This window comes from Saimiri boliviensis, chromosome 15 (assembly GCF_048565385.1).
Source record: "Saimiri boliviensis isolate mSaiBol1 chromosome 15, mSaiBol1.pri, whole genome shotgun sequence".
Classification (NCBI taxonomy): Eukaryota; Metazoa; Chordata; class Mammalia; order Primates; family Cebidae; genus Saimiri; species Saimiri boliviensis.
The window spans coordinates 79,433,792-79,449,050 of NC_133463.1; the positions used below are offsets into that span (position 1 = coordinate 79,433,792).

At 41.3% G+C, this 15,259-nt stretch overlaps 1 protein-coding gene across 3 annotated transcripts in view; it reads right to left on the reverse strand.

Moving 5' to 3' along the window:
* The window catches only part of ADCY8 (adenylate cyclase 8), a 276,013-nt gene that overhangs the window by 179,310 nt on the left and 81,444 nt on the right, over nt 1–15,259 (reverse strand). For all 3 annotated transcript variants that reach the window (XM_039464343.2, XM_039464342.2, XM_039464341.2), the window contains exon 3: nt 3,118–3,248. In XM_039464343.2, the coding sequence (XP_039320277.2) occupies nt 3,118–3,248 (131 nt within the window). The remainder of the gene's footprint in view (nt 1–3,117; nt 3,249–15,259) is intronic.

Consider the following 15,259-nt stretch of genomic DNA (forward strand, 5'->3'; position numbering starts at 1 on the left):
GAGGTTGACAGCTGAAATCACCTCGAGCATTCAAAAAGCCCAGCTTTTGAGTTGAGAAATGGAGGCCCACAGAGATGAGGTGATGCAGTGGAAGTCTCCCTAAGGGTCTGGGAGTCTCCCAAGCATATCGCCTTTAACCACAACCTTTCCTGATGAAGGTAAATAGTCATATGAAATCTAAGTCAAGACTTAGAATGTGTTCAGCACTTTTTAAAGAAAGTATTGTAGCTTTGAATTTAACTCAATGTAGGAAAAAAATACTGATCAAAATTAAGTTAGAGTTAGAAAAAAAAAAAAAAAAAAAGGCAAGGGAGAAGAAAGAATGCAGAATGCACCAGGCAGTTTACCATGAGGAGAGTGACTTGGAAATGATTTCAAAACTGCTCCCAGCACCGCAGCGGGGTTGCTTTGGAGGTTGAGGGAAGGGGGTGGAGCAGCCCGCTGCGGGCTTTGTTCTCCGCCAGGCTAGGGACCGTTCTCTTCCGCTTTCAAGGCTCGGGTCTTATTTTAGAACCCCGCAGCCTCGCAGCCTTGCAGTGGGCAGGAGACGCCCCGCCGCCCCGGGAAGATGAACTTCATCTTCCCGAACCCCCAGGAGCCGCGGGCATCTCGCCACGCTGCTCTGAGAAGAGCCCGGGAGTGGCGGGGCGGGCGGGCGGCGGGTTTGCGCATCAGGGCTCCTGCCCCTGGAAAACAGCTCTGAAAACGCGGAGGCACGGAGGGCAGGACACGAAATTTTAATGTAGTGTGCCGTGAACTTCTGGAAAAGGGTCTGCAGCACAGGAGCTCAGTTCCATGACTTAAAAGGGCGGGGTTGGAGGGGTGGGGGCAGAAGAAAGTAGCTGCTCAGGAGTAGCTACTGGGCTGAAAAAAAAAAAAAGGATTCCTGCAGAAAGGGAGCCGCCGAACGTGTTGTTTATTGCACGTAAGGCACATGAGCGTGTTGGTGTGGGCGCGCCAGCTTGTTGAATTTTCCTATTTTTTCTTTTAAAAGGTATTTTTCGCTACCTCTTTCTCCATGGTGACAGGCACTTTCATCATATGCCGCATATATTATTTTATTTGTGTATTTATATGATTTGTATATATTTATATATGAGTAATTATTTATTTTCTCCCAAATTATTCGTGCAATTTCTGCTTTCTCTGGATCTGCATTTATGGTCAAGTCATTTTGCCACCGGGAAAGGAATACAGAGCACTATGATTCTCTGCATGGAACGTGGCTCTGCCTTCACGCCTGTTGACTCCTTTACTCAGAATTCATGTATTTGTGTTTCTCACTTGGCTGACTTCATCTCAAATAAAGCCAAGAAGAATCATCATCTCTTCCAGGAAGTTTCCTCCCATCCTCCACCTCCTTGCCCCAGGTTTTCCTCCTTTTACAATCTCTTGGCATTCCTTGGCTGCTTAATAATCAAATCCCACACTGTATTATGATTAATAGGTGCCTATTGTCCTAGAACTAGTACTGATGGATTCTTATTATGTGTGGGACCCATTCCTAGATCTGGGGCACATCTCTTACTGGAATTGCTGTTGGACAAAGAGCTCTTTGGTAAACTGAAGCATCTAAATCAGTGTAGCTCAATTCTTGAACATGACCCTGGGAATGACCTATCCTGCTATGCCCACTGAAGGGTTGTGTTAGAATCATGATCTCTGCTGAATTTTAAAACATGTGTTTCTGCATGCCAGGAATAGAACACCTACAGATGCTGGTAGGTGCAAAGTTGTCCTTCTGTCCTACTGATGTTAGGAGGAAAGGAACTATGAGAAAGGTTTGTCATTTTTGGAGTTGTTTAATGTAAGGACTCTGACTCTATGTTTGGGAAATTTCTGCCTTATGATATTTTGTGGATGGGAAGTACATTTCCACTGTATAAGCTGAAAATGTCAGAGACTTGCTTTCCAGGCACTTGTAGAAAATGACTGGGTGCTGACCATTCAGACTCCTCTGTTGCAGGCTTAAACTTGAGATGCAAAGAAGAAGCAGGAGCAGGAAGTCAGGGCAGAGTGAAGAGCAATATCAGTTTCTGGGGCTGCAGAAGGAATTGCAGTGGTGGTATGCTGTGTCAGGGGACAGGGTTGATTGCACCAGCGATAGACTGGTCAGAGACAGTGGCAGCGGCCTCCTAATTGGCCTAGTGCTCTGGCTTGATTCTGGCTATGGCTTTCACTCTTGGCTTTGCTTCATTCTGGCCCATTTCCCCCGTGTACTTCTCCATTCTTCCCCAATTATTCTGTAATCCACCACATAATCTTTCAATACATTTCTTTTGAATCAGTCATGGTTGGATTCTCTTGCTTGCAATTAGGAAACATGACTGAAATGAACTACAACAGACCTAATGCTCTACTACTTGCTTAACTCTGTCTGTTGTATATTTTGTATTAATCTTCACTTACATGATTTACATAAAACCATGCAAAGTGACTAAGAAGATGCCCATTTTACAGAGAAGAATTTTGAGATTCAGGTAAATAAATTGCCCAAGTTCAGAAACAAGGAACAGGCAGAATTTGGATTTTAAAGGTGGTCTGCCTCATACATGCCATGTTGTCTAGTGTTGTGCTGGGCACATAGAGGGCACTGATGCATGGATGGGGGAGTAAGTGGAAAGACGGATTGATGGATGGATGGATGGATGGATGGGTGGGTGGATGGGTAGAAGAATGGTTGGCCAAAACTAGGTTTGCAAAGGAAAATGAGCTGTCATTTTTTTGTATTGTTTTAAACACACTTATGAGAAATATAAGGAGAAGTTGTGTGTGATCACACCTGAAACCCCCAGATTACATTCTGGGATTATTTTTCTTATCATAGTTTAAAAGATGTTTGCTTTTCCCACTCAAAATGTAAAGACAGACATGCCTATTATGGGAGAGCTAGGCAGTAAGTCAACCAGCAAATATAATTGAATTCTGTGACATTCTTCCCCAACTTTAATTTGGAAATGTAGAACTCTCTGATGAATAATCACTAGGTAATGAATTAATCAACCAAATGAGTAAAGGTGCTGGCACTCAAGCAGACAGAAGTCATGGAAGTGCAATGAGAGTACCCAAACACATGGATCGTGCGGACAACTAGGGCAAGGATGTTGGGATTCTCACCTGACATTCTCATAGCGATGGATGTAGATCCGATGGAACTGGTGCTGCAGGTGCTCGTCTTCCACATTGGTCATGTCATTGATCATTTCCAGGACAACAAACCGGGGGAGCACAGAGAGAACCAGCCGCTCCTGGAGCAAATGAAGAGCAACAGTCCTGTTAGGCTGACCAGCAAGTCTCAGATGGGAGGGTGATGAAGTCATGGGGCTTTTGGGTGAACTTCCTTTGGAACTGCTAATTTCTTACCATACTATGAATATAACAAAGATTTATTGAGCACTTATTAGTTGCCAGGCACTCTGCTGGGTGTTGGATATACAGTGGTGAGCCAAATGGATGTGGTTCTGATTATGGTGGAACTTATATTCGCATAAGAGAGATGCATTAAGTATATTACATATCCAAACATACCTACACACATATATAAAATGTGATGAGTGCTATGCAAAAACAGGTCATGATGAGAGAATACAATGGTTGATGACAGTGATTCGTATCAGAGATTAAGAATGACCTTACCAAGGAATCAATATTTAAAATTGAGACCTGAAAATTTGGAAGGAGTCTGTCTGTGTGGCACAAGAAGTGCAGGAATTAAAAATAAGTAACTGCATATATCCTGAGGCAGGAAAGAGCAATGGTGTGGCTGGCGGGTGGTGATTGCAATGAGGTTGGAGGTGTAGACAGATCTTGCAGGTGAGCATAAGATGTTCGTGTTTAATTCCAACTACAACTGAAAGCCACTAAATGGCACTAAGCAGCAGAGTACCATAAGTTAATTTATGTTTTAAAAGATCACTCTGACTGGGATTTGGAGAATGTGTTCTGGGAGGGGCCAAGGCTGGAGGCAGAGGGACCAGTTGGGGAAGCTCCTATAGTGTTCAGGTGAGATGAAATTCACAGAACTGGCAACCCAGACGGCAGGAGAGAGAGAGAAAGTGCCCACCATGATAGCTAGTTTTGAGTTTGGTTGCCTGGGAGAGTGAGCTATACTTATAGAAACAAAGAACATGCAGAAGAAACCAGGCTTATAGGGCACTAGCTCTTTATCGAAGATGAGAGGAAGTGAGATGCAGGCAGCCTGAAAGCCAGACAATAATACTTTCTATTGTGATCACCACTGTAGATAAAAGCAAAGTAATAGGTTAATTAGCAACGTAAATTAAATTCTAAAAAGTCCTTGTGTTGTGGAAAGTAGGCAAGAGACTGGCTTCTGACACGTGGTTTATGATAGTGTCGAACTGAGTTTAAGACAGGTGTGTTCTAATCATCATGGTTCCTTATATCTTTGTAGTGATTTATGGGTATTAAGCATTGTTCGCCATTCATTCTTTCATATGTTTATCTCAAACCCTGACAGTCAGCTTGCAGAAATAATTATTTTCATATAATGGACAGACTAAGTCCACGAGAGATTAAATTACTTGCACAACCTGAAGATTTATCAAACAGCAGTTGCAGGGTGCAGTTCTTTCCCTCGTTATTCCTTGCTGAGATTCTTGGTGAGATGAGAAAAGCCCTGGACTGATTCTGATGGAGAAGTTTAGATTCCGACTTTATCATTGGATATCCATATGGCATTAGGTAAACTACCTCATCTTTCTGTGCCTTAGTTCCCTAACTTGGCAAATATTAATAGCACTAATGTCATCTACTTCAAAGGGTTGCTGTGAGAATTCAATGCGATAAAATATGTGAGGGGCCTGGCATCAAGTCCTTCTCCCTCCTCTCACCTCTACTTAACCCTGCCTCTCCTGCAAAAGGCTTTATTAATGAAGTACCCATTGAATGAACTATGATGAAGCTCTTTCTTCTCTTCAGCGCTGTACTATCATAAGTCTAAGAGGCATGATTTCTACAAATGCCCCTACATTATGTCCATTTTGTGTTCATTTGTGCTATTTGTTAGCTTCCCAGGTACTTGTGGCCCTGTTCTCTCAATTGCTGCTGGATGGGAGTAGGTGCTAATCACAGCTTTGAGGGGCACTAGTGCTCCGTCAATGGCTGGGGATGTTTAATTAAGAGCCACTGCATATGCACTTGTAAGGGAGGCAATAGAGCTGAAATACACCATCAACACACACTCTGGGACCCCACGTTCAGTTTGTAAAAGTGTTGAATTGCAAATCATGCTTACACTAGTGTTGTATTAGCGCGATGTTTTAATAACCAGAGTGAGAAAAATGGAAGAACTTAGGAAGAGAATGGCACAGAGGATAAAGAGGTGGTAGTGCAGCGCATAAACTGATCCCAGTGTGGGGAAGAAATGGGAACTGAAGAGAGACACAAGAAAATATTCACTCCCAGGAGCTGGTTAAGAAGACGTTTCTCCCTGAAATTCAAGTCCATGGACATATTTATGGGGATATCTCATGGATTCTGTGCTCTGACCATTCATCAGAATGTTCTGAAGGTTCATAAAAGTGAACTGCCCTTGCCCCACTGACCTACTGAGAAAAATGGTCTGAGAAAAATTGTCAAGCAGGTAGAGTTTTAAAAAACTCCTTAGGTTTTTTGGGATACTTGGGTAGGATTGAGACATGCTGGCTTTTTTCAAGCACTACTAAGCACATTATTATATTCGACCTTTACTATAGTTCCATAAAACAAGATTTTTCAGAATAAAAAAAAAACATGGTTATAGTAAACTGATCATCTAGCAACATGAGCACCTAGATGACAAGTAGCAAAGAATTGAAACCAAATTCTCCTGACTCCCAAATAGCTCTAACAACTGGACTTCCTACAAAATATATTCTAATCACCTCTTCTCTGATCCACATGGTTCTTTAATTTTGTAAAAAGTACTGCCTTAATTTATACTTATTTTTACTTTCATAAAAAGTACTGCTTTAATTTATACTTATTTTTACTTTTGTAAAAAGTACTGCCTTAATCTTTTAATAAATTAAGACAGCAGGTGGGATATTCCTTATGATTAGAGCTAACAGTAGGCAATGAAGCCTCAGAGGAGGAAAGAACCATTGTTCATTAAGGAAGATGAGGGAGGAGTTTCTAAGGAGGGTTCCTGGCAAACGGATGAGGGTTCAAACATTATATTTTTAAATTTATTAATTTAGTAAATATTTATTGAGAACATACTACATGTCAGCTCAGTTCTAGCTATGAGAGAGATGTAAAGAGCAAGACAGCCAAGATCCTAGAGGGAGATTTTGCAGACAGGGACTAACAGGTCCCCTAGGTGGTAAGGAAAGATATGCATTCTTACAGAGTTACCACCTAGTTGGCTCTGAAGTAACCACTGTGGCCCAGGGACTATGTTAACAGCTTCATACATAATTTCATGTAATATTCACTTAACTCCATGGCAGAGATACTCATTGTAGATTAACAAATGAGAAAATGAAGGCTCAGAGTAGTGTCCCAAAGTTACACAGCAAAGAAGGGCCAGCTTCTAGTCTGTCAGACTCCAGAGCCAGTTGGAGGCTTCCCTTTCACCTTTTAAGAGAAAGTTGTTACTAAAAAAAAATCCCTCAAAGCCCCATTTTTAGAAATTGAAAATGTAATTACTACTGAAATTAGAGGTGCACAATTATGTCTATAGTTAAACAAAACATACATGTGATGTTCAATGATTACTTAATTGAATCCTTAATGCAAACAAATACAAATAAAACAGAATAGTACAGTTAAATCAATGAAAATATGTCAGATGATGCCTAAAATTGTTGCTATCATAAATTATGCAAACTAAAAGCATTTTTTAAATGAAAAATTAAGAAACTTTCCAACTGCAAAGATGACCCATAGTGGGTTTCCTTTTGTGGAACTGAGCTGCTTTTCAGACATGCGAACTCTGCATCAGATCTTCTGATGTGAAGAAATGCCTAGGGAAGCAGCTATTAAATGCAATTCATCTGAAGTTAAATGTGTGGAACCAGGCCACGTGGGGTTGCTCAGGCCTGTAATCCCAGCACTTTGGGAGGGTGAGCTGGGAAGATCCCTTGAGCACAGGAGTTTGAGACTAGTCTGGGCAACATGTCAAGACCCCATTTCTACAAAAATATTTTAAAATTAGCCAGGCATGGTGACACATGCCTGTAGTCCCAGATACTTGGGAGGCTGAGGTAGGAGGATCATTTGAGTCAGGGAGGTCAAGACTGCAGTGAGCTGTGTTTGTGCCACTGCACTCGAGCCTGGGCAGCAGAAGAAGACTCTGCCTCAAATTAAAAAAAAAATCTGTGGCCCTAGATGGTTATATCTTTGAATGGGAAAGCACAGCTTTGCTTGGCTAACCCTTGTTTTCTTCCCTGACCCCGACACACTCTAGGATCCTGTAACATGACATAGTCTTGTCTATTCTTGCATTCTCTATTCTGAGCAGGAGATAACGGGCTATTTATTGTGTTAAACTGAGCACAGGTCACTACAAAGTGTGCTACTATTCTACTGTCCTTAAATGTCCTTTCTTCATTGTCATTTCCTGTGGTTTATACATGGACTCCTAGCCATCTTCAAATTTTAGGATAAATCTCATTTCTATGGTGAAGGGGATTAGTCACTACTTCCAATAGCATGTCCTTTTGTTCAGATCTTTCTAATAGCATTTATTATGCCACATAGCACCTGTTTGCTTATATACCAGTTAGTAAACTCTGAGCTATTTGAATTCATCTTTTTGTATCCAACCCCCAGAATAATGTCTTAATGTCTTGTGGTATGGTTTGGCTGTGTCCCCATCCAAATCTCATCTTGAATTGCACTCCCATAATTCCCATGTCTTGTGGGGGAAACTTGGTGGGAAATAATTGCATTGTGGAGTGGTTTTCTCCTAACTTTTCTCATGGTAGTGAGTAAGTCTCACAAAATCTGATGGTTTGATAAGGGAAAACCCTTTCGCTTGACTCTCATTCTCTCTTTGCCTGCTGCCATCCATGTAAGATGTGACATGCCACTCCTTGCTTTCTGCCATGATCGTGAAGCTTCCCCAGCCACATGGAACTGTAAGTCCAATTAAACCCTTTTACCTGTATAATACCCAGTCTTGGGTATGTCTTTATCAATAGCATGAAAACAGACAAATATAGCAAATTGGTAGCAGGAGTGGGGAGCTGCTGAAAAGATACTGGAAAATGTGGAAGCAACTTTGGAACTGGGTAACAGGCAGATTTTGGAACAGTTTAGAGGGCTCAGAATGAGACAGGAAAATGTGGGAAAGCTTGGAACTCCCTAGAGACTTGAATGGCTTTGACCAAAATGCTGCTAATGATATAGACAATAAAGTCCTGGCTGAGATGGTCTCAGACAGAGATGAGAAACTTGTTGGGAAATAGAGCAATGGTGACTTTTGTTATGTTTTAGCAAATAGACTGGTGGCATTTTGCTGCTGTCGTAGAGATTTGTGAAACTTTGAACTTGAGAGAGCTGATTTAGGAAATCTGGTAGAAGAAATTTTTAAGCGGCAAAGCTTTAAAGTGGTGATTTGGCATTTTGTTTTATAAGGGAAGCAGAGCATAAAAGTTTGGAAAATTTGCAGCCTGACAATGTGATAGAAAAGAAAAACAAATTTTCTGAAGAGAAATTCAAGCTGGCTGCAGAAATTTGCACAAGTAGCAAGGAGCTGAATGTTGATTTCCAAGACAATGGGGAAAATGTCTCCAGGGCGTGTCAGAGATCTTCATGGCAGCTCCTCCCATCACAGACCCAGAGGCCTAGAAGAAAATGGTTTAGTGGGTGAGGCCCAGGGTCCCCATGCTGTGTGTAGCCTAGGGACTTGGTGTCCTATGTACTAGCACCTCCAGCTGTGACTGAGAGGGACCAATGTAGACCTCGGGCCATGGTTTCAGAGGATGTAAGCCCCAAGTCTTGGCAGCTTCCACATGGTGTTGAGCCTGCGAGTACATAGAAGTCAAGAATTGGGGTTTGGGAACCTCTGCCTGGATTTCAGAAGATGTATGGAAGTGCCTGGATACGCAGGTAGAGTTTTTCTACAGGGACGGAGCATTCCTAGAGAACGTCTGCTAGGGCAGTGAAGAAGGGAAAAGTGGGGTCAGAGCCCCCACACAGAGTCCCGACTGGGGTACCACCTAGTGGAGCTGTGAGAAGAGGGCTACTGTCCTCCAGACCCCAGAATGGTAGATCTACCAACAGTATGCACCATTCACCTGGATGTGTTTGGGTTACGATATGTGAGAAAAATGATGCTTAGTGAGCACCCAGGACATACTCCAAGGCCCACAAAAAATATGTGAATAAATCCGTTTATTCACAAATGATGCTTTACAAGCAAGTGAGTAGTAAAAACAGATGTTTTAAGACATTAAAACAGCCCAGTTTATAAATAATCGTAGATAATTAAATGAATAAGAAATAATGTATGCATCCCACCTTCTTGAGGTCTTTACGCAAAAGTTACCCTCTTGTGGAGACCTCACTTTATGCCCTTATCTCAGTGGTTACACGCTCCTGGCCCTCTCATTTCATGTGCTCTGTATTAGTCTCTTCTCACGCTGCTAATAAAGACATACCTGAGACAGTAATTAATAAAGGAAGGAGGTGTAATGGATGCACAGTTCCACATGGCTGGGGGCCCTCATAATCATGGCAGGAGACAAAGGAAGAGCAAGAGCACATCTGCCATGGTGGCAGGCAAGAGAGGTCTGTGCAGGGGAACTCACATTTATAGAACCGTCAGATCTCGCAAGACCTCTTCACTAACGGGAGAACAGTATGGGGGAATCTAGCCCTATGATTCAGTTATCTCCACCTGACCCTGCCCTTGACACATAGGGATTATTACAATTCAAGGTGAGATTTGGGTAGAGACACAGCCAAACCACATCATGCTCCTTTTGTGTTTTATTTATTTTTTCTTTCTTAGGACTCATCATTATTTAAGTTTCTATGTATTTTTTAACTTGCTTATTGTCTGTTCCACTTAGATATAAGCTTTATGATGATATGCCTTTTGTCTCTTTTGTTCAATACAATAACCCCAGCACCTAGAATAAGCCTTAGTTTATGATAGGACCGCCATATATTTGTTTTAGGATTTCTGTAATTACGAACTTGATTTAATTGATCTTTGCCTTTTCACTACTGTTCTACAAGTAATAATTTTTAAGTGAGAGAGTACATAATATCAGTTGAAAATTAAACCCTTATTATATTACTGGTTTTGAAAATTTTGAACTATATTAAAGTATATATTGACATGTTTTAACATGCTCTCTATTTGAAAAGATTTATGGAAGATTTGAAACTGTCTTATGGAAGCCTTTGGAATTGTCTACCTTCGATTTAGTAATTACAATGTTGGTCTTTTGTCAACAGAAATGTTCATAATGGTTTTCTTGGTTACAGGGAAAATGGGTGAGCATAGATACACAATTTACACATTCTTCATTTAATCTTTCTCTTTATTAAGAATTTATCTTAGTGTGAAATTTAACAGAAAACAAAGTAGCTATAAACCTATGAGTTATAAATCCTGTAATTATTTCTAGTGCCAAGCAGAGCAATAGATAGAAAACAGTGGTGAACAGATAAAGCAAGACATGATGGCTGCATGGTCTGGTGGGAGAGTTGAGATAGTAATCAAATATGCATAGAAATAATTATACAACTACATCTGTAACAAATTCTATGAAAAAGATACAAATGGTTCATCGAGTCCAAAGTGAAAGGATTAACTTAGATGAGCAGTTAATTGAAGGGTGTGTGTGCAAGCATGTACAGATGTGTTTATGTATGTTGTAATGGTTGTGAAATAGCATTTTAAGAGAAGAGAGCAGTTTGTGCAAAGTCCTGATTGAAGAGGGCACAGCATGATTGAGAAACCAAAAGAAGGATCATGGCTAACGTCCAGCCAAGTAGAGTGAAGTGGAGTGGATGATAGATAGAGACATGCTAGGCCTTGCTGGGTATTTATCTCAAGTTATCAGAAACAAAGTGTTTTGCTTGGAGATGAGAGAAATGATCACATTTTGATTTTTTTCAACATCATTTCAACTGAAATACAGAAAAGAGTAGATTCAATGAAAGGGTTAATATAGAAAGAAGCAAGAATGAAAGGAATTAAATGGTTAATCTAATTGTCCAGGCAAGAGATGAAGGTAACTTAGACCAAATTCCTGGCAGTGGAGATGGAGAAACATGGGCACATGGGAGAGAGACTTGTAGGAATTAGGAGCATGAAAGAGGGAAAGAGGGGTATCAGGAGGACTCCTTGGTTTCTGGACTTGTAAAGGTTGGTGCCTTGGATCTAACTGAATAGACTTCTCATAGGGCAGGTGTTAATATTTACTTTGGACTGGGGAAGAAAAATGACTCAGGTATGTACTGCTTAACTTCTTTACTTCTGTCCATGCAGACATCATTAATTGATTTGAGCACTGGCTCTTGCTCAGCCTCCAAAAACAGCACTGGCAGGCATCACTAATTGAATGAATTAATAAAGAAAATGAAACCTATTTATTAGTCATCCTTGGGCTATCATTACAAAGCAAATCCAGGTCCTTGCTTGACCTTATGATTTCAGCTTGTCTTACTTTAGGTAGCACAGAGCAGGAGGGTTTCCACAGTCACCTAGGCACAGGCAGGAATGACACAACCAGGAAAATAGCTTGGATGTGGTCAGAATGGGAGTGGACAGGGCAACTACCTTGTCTTGCAATGAAAACAGAACGTGATGGGCTAGTGCCAGAAGATACAGCAACAATACTAAAGTAGATTGAATACAAAGAGTAAATTGAAGCAGGGGGAAGGGGAGATTCTATCAGTGAACAAATCTGGGATGGGGCAGGAGTAAATGAATGTGAAATGGGAAAGCTGTGGTGATATGATCATACGCGTGTCTTCTTGGAGTATATGAATCTGTATTCTCATAGGCAGGCCAGTCCCATCTATTGCCTGACTTAGTTTTGGTTTTAACATCACTCTTAGTCTCTGTTAAACCACTTACCAAATTAAAACACTGCTGTTCTTAGGAGAAATTCCAAACCCCTTGTAATACCTACTGACCACTGTTTCAGATTCCAGTCACTCCTTCCCTTCCTTCTCATTCTTGGCAAAAAGCACAAAGAAGGCCTTTTACTTTCTTAAAAATCTCCAATCACTTTCTCTCTTTCTTTTTTGAGTCGGAGTCTCACTCTGTCACCCAGGTTGGAGGGCAGTGGTGTGATCTTGGTTCACTGCAACCTCTGCCTCCCAGGTTCAAACCATTCTCCTGCCTCAGCCTCCCAAGTAGCTGGGATTACAGGTGCCTGCCACCACACCTAACTAATTTTTTGTGTTTTTAGTAGAGACAGGGTTTCACCATGTTGGCCAGGCTAGTCTTGAACTTCTGACTTCAAGTGATCTACCCTCTTCAGTTTCCCAAAGTGCTGGAATTATAGGTGTGAGCCACTGTCCAATCACTTTCTTAACTGGAGTCTTCATACGTCTCTCCCTAGTTTTTTACAGCTCCCAGTCATCCTTCAGAGTTCTACTTTAAAGTCACTTAATGTTCTTTCCTTTGAGAGGTCTCTCTGTACCATTGCCCTGCAACACAGAACCTTTTTATACTTTGACATCCCTTCTTGTAATGCTCATCACAGATGGTTAGTTGTCTGGTTTCCCTCATAAGACTATAGGTGCTTTGAAGACAACGATTCTGTCTGTTTTGTTCACTTAGGATCATCGGCAATTTCTTTCTTCAGTGCTTGGGAGTAGCAGGTTCTAAGTAAATATTTCTCGAGCAAACTTGTGAACACATAGAAGGCAGGGGCTGTATCCAGCTTATGGCTGCATTTTCTGCAGTGGCCAGTAATGTACCTGGTAGAGAACATTGAGGAAATATTTTCTAGAATCACTTAAGCCCAGGAGAGTTCAAGGCTGCAGTGAGCTATGATCATGCCACCACACTCCTGTCTGGGCAACAGAGTGAGACTCTGTCTCTCAAAATAAAATTATTAAATAGAGTCTTTTTAATAATTAATAAGGTGGCAACACTCATTAGATCCTAAAGTATTATATTATCAATGCTTTCATGGGAGACCTTGAAAATAAAATTTTACTGGCAAAATTCTCAAGCACCCAGGCTTGCCAGCCTCCAGCCAGTTGTGCTACTGGCAACCATCCCAGCTCCTCCCTTTGTAAAGCATTTTCTGCAAGACATAGGAGTTTGCCTGGAGTCTGCTTATAAAAGCCCATTTTTAACACCGTTGTTTCCCTCACATTTGTTCACTGCCTGAGAAACATCATTTAAATTCCCCGAAAACACACTCTGAAATAAAATAGAAAAGTTCGTTCTTTAATACGATTCCCAACTCCAACGGAGGTGCAATATAGCCTCTTCTGGCTCTAGGAATCAGAAGTAACAGCTTCTCTCCTGGAGCCAGACTGTGGCCCTGGGTGGCCTTTGTGCTCACATTCTGCACATCTTTTTTTTTTCCCCTGAATCTTTCCATTTGCATGAAAAGAGACCCTGGGTTGATTCAAAGTCCATTAGCGGCTCCTGTCTGGATTCCCCTCTCATCTCAAATAACAAACTCTATTCATGTCATCAAAATGCTTTCACAGGCATCAAATGCTACAGTACACCCCCGAGGGCAAGTCAAGGTGAAAACAGTGAGGGATTCAGAGTGTTTATTTTATGCAAATGCTTATAGTGGTGAAGAAAAATGTAGTAGGGCAGCCCTGTGAATCAGACAGCACTTCTGAGTTTACACAGAGCAGTAGTGTTTCTGAAAGCTTCAGGGAGAGCTCTCCACTTTCAGGCTTTCACAAACAGAGAGACTTCTTGTTAACCTCTTTCTCTCCACGGCAGACAGAGCAGCATTAACTGGAGTCAAGGTCCAGGCACTGGGGAAAGACTTGTTTGGGAGTTATAGACAATATCTTATTGTTGTCTATCACATATTATGTAGCACACCAAGTGCTTCCTATCCATTGTCTAATTGAAACCTCACATTAATTATAAGAGGGAACATAATGCTATTTTCATTTTATTTTACATATGAAGATAGTAAAATCAAAGAGTTTAAGTAAATCAGGCAACCCAGAGTCATGCATTTGGCAAGTGCACAGTGAAGATCTAAGCCCATGGTTTTTTTTTCTTTCTTTCTTTCTTTTTTTTTTTTCTGAAACTTGGATCAGAGTTCACCCATTTAATCATTTATTTACTAAGTCCAGGAGTGGATGGCTTAGTGCTTGGCATGAAGAATCAGCAGAAAACAAAAACAGACATGGTGCTCACTTTTGCAGAACCATTGTTCTAAAAGCAACAAACCAACCCTATCGTGGAGTTTAAGGGGAGTTTGTGGCTGCCTTAGCAAAATGGCCAATGAAGAAAGTTTCAAGGAGGTGATGTTTAACTGGTACCTGAAGGATAGAAGGAGCTAGACCTGTGGAAAGCTAGGGAAAGGTGTTTAAGACATAGGGAAACAGCTAATACTGAGGCTATGTTATGCTGCCTTTTATTAAATTAAATTATTTATATATTCAACAAATTTTTATTGGCTTCATGAGGGCTTTAGTCCCCAGGATGGCAGGAAAGGGAGAAAGATGTTAATAATGTTATCAGAGAGGTCCAGCAGTAGTTTGATGACTATTACAACAGTAAGTCAGGAGCAGGCCCATGCTAGATATGTGGTCAGGCAACTCAGTTACTTAGGCTGTTTTATCGGCAGCAGATGAGATCCTGGGGAAGCTATTAGAGCTGAGAACAGAAAGGAGGAAAAGCGGGGCTTCTACATGGGGTAACATCCACACTCAGAGCAAGACAGAGACTAAGTGTCAGATCTATGGAGACTAAAAGCTAGGTGCTTAGTCTCAGAATTAAGACCTATGCTTATCACTAAAATAAGGCTTTCCACCCCAATGTGTTAGGCCATGAGGTTACTCAGATGGGTCATACATTGCTTTGACGATGCTGGATCTGTACCTGGGATGCCTTCTCTAACTGGTATGCTGAAGTGACACCACCTCCATGAAGCTCCTCCAAGTCCTCCTATACCATGTAGACCTGCCTCCTTCTGCCACACTGAAACCTACATCAACATTTAAATCATCACCTGTACCACCTTAGTGTAGTAGAAGCTCTACTGGCTGACCTCCTTTTAATCAACTCTCTGGCCTAATTGATTCACTGGACTAACCCACTCTCTTCAGTCACTCTCTTACACATGTTGGTGAGTCAGGC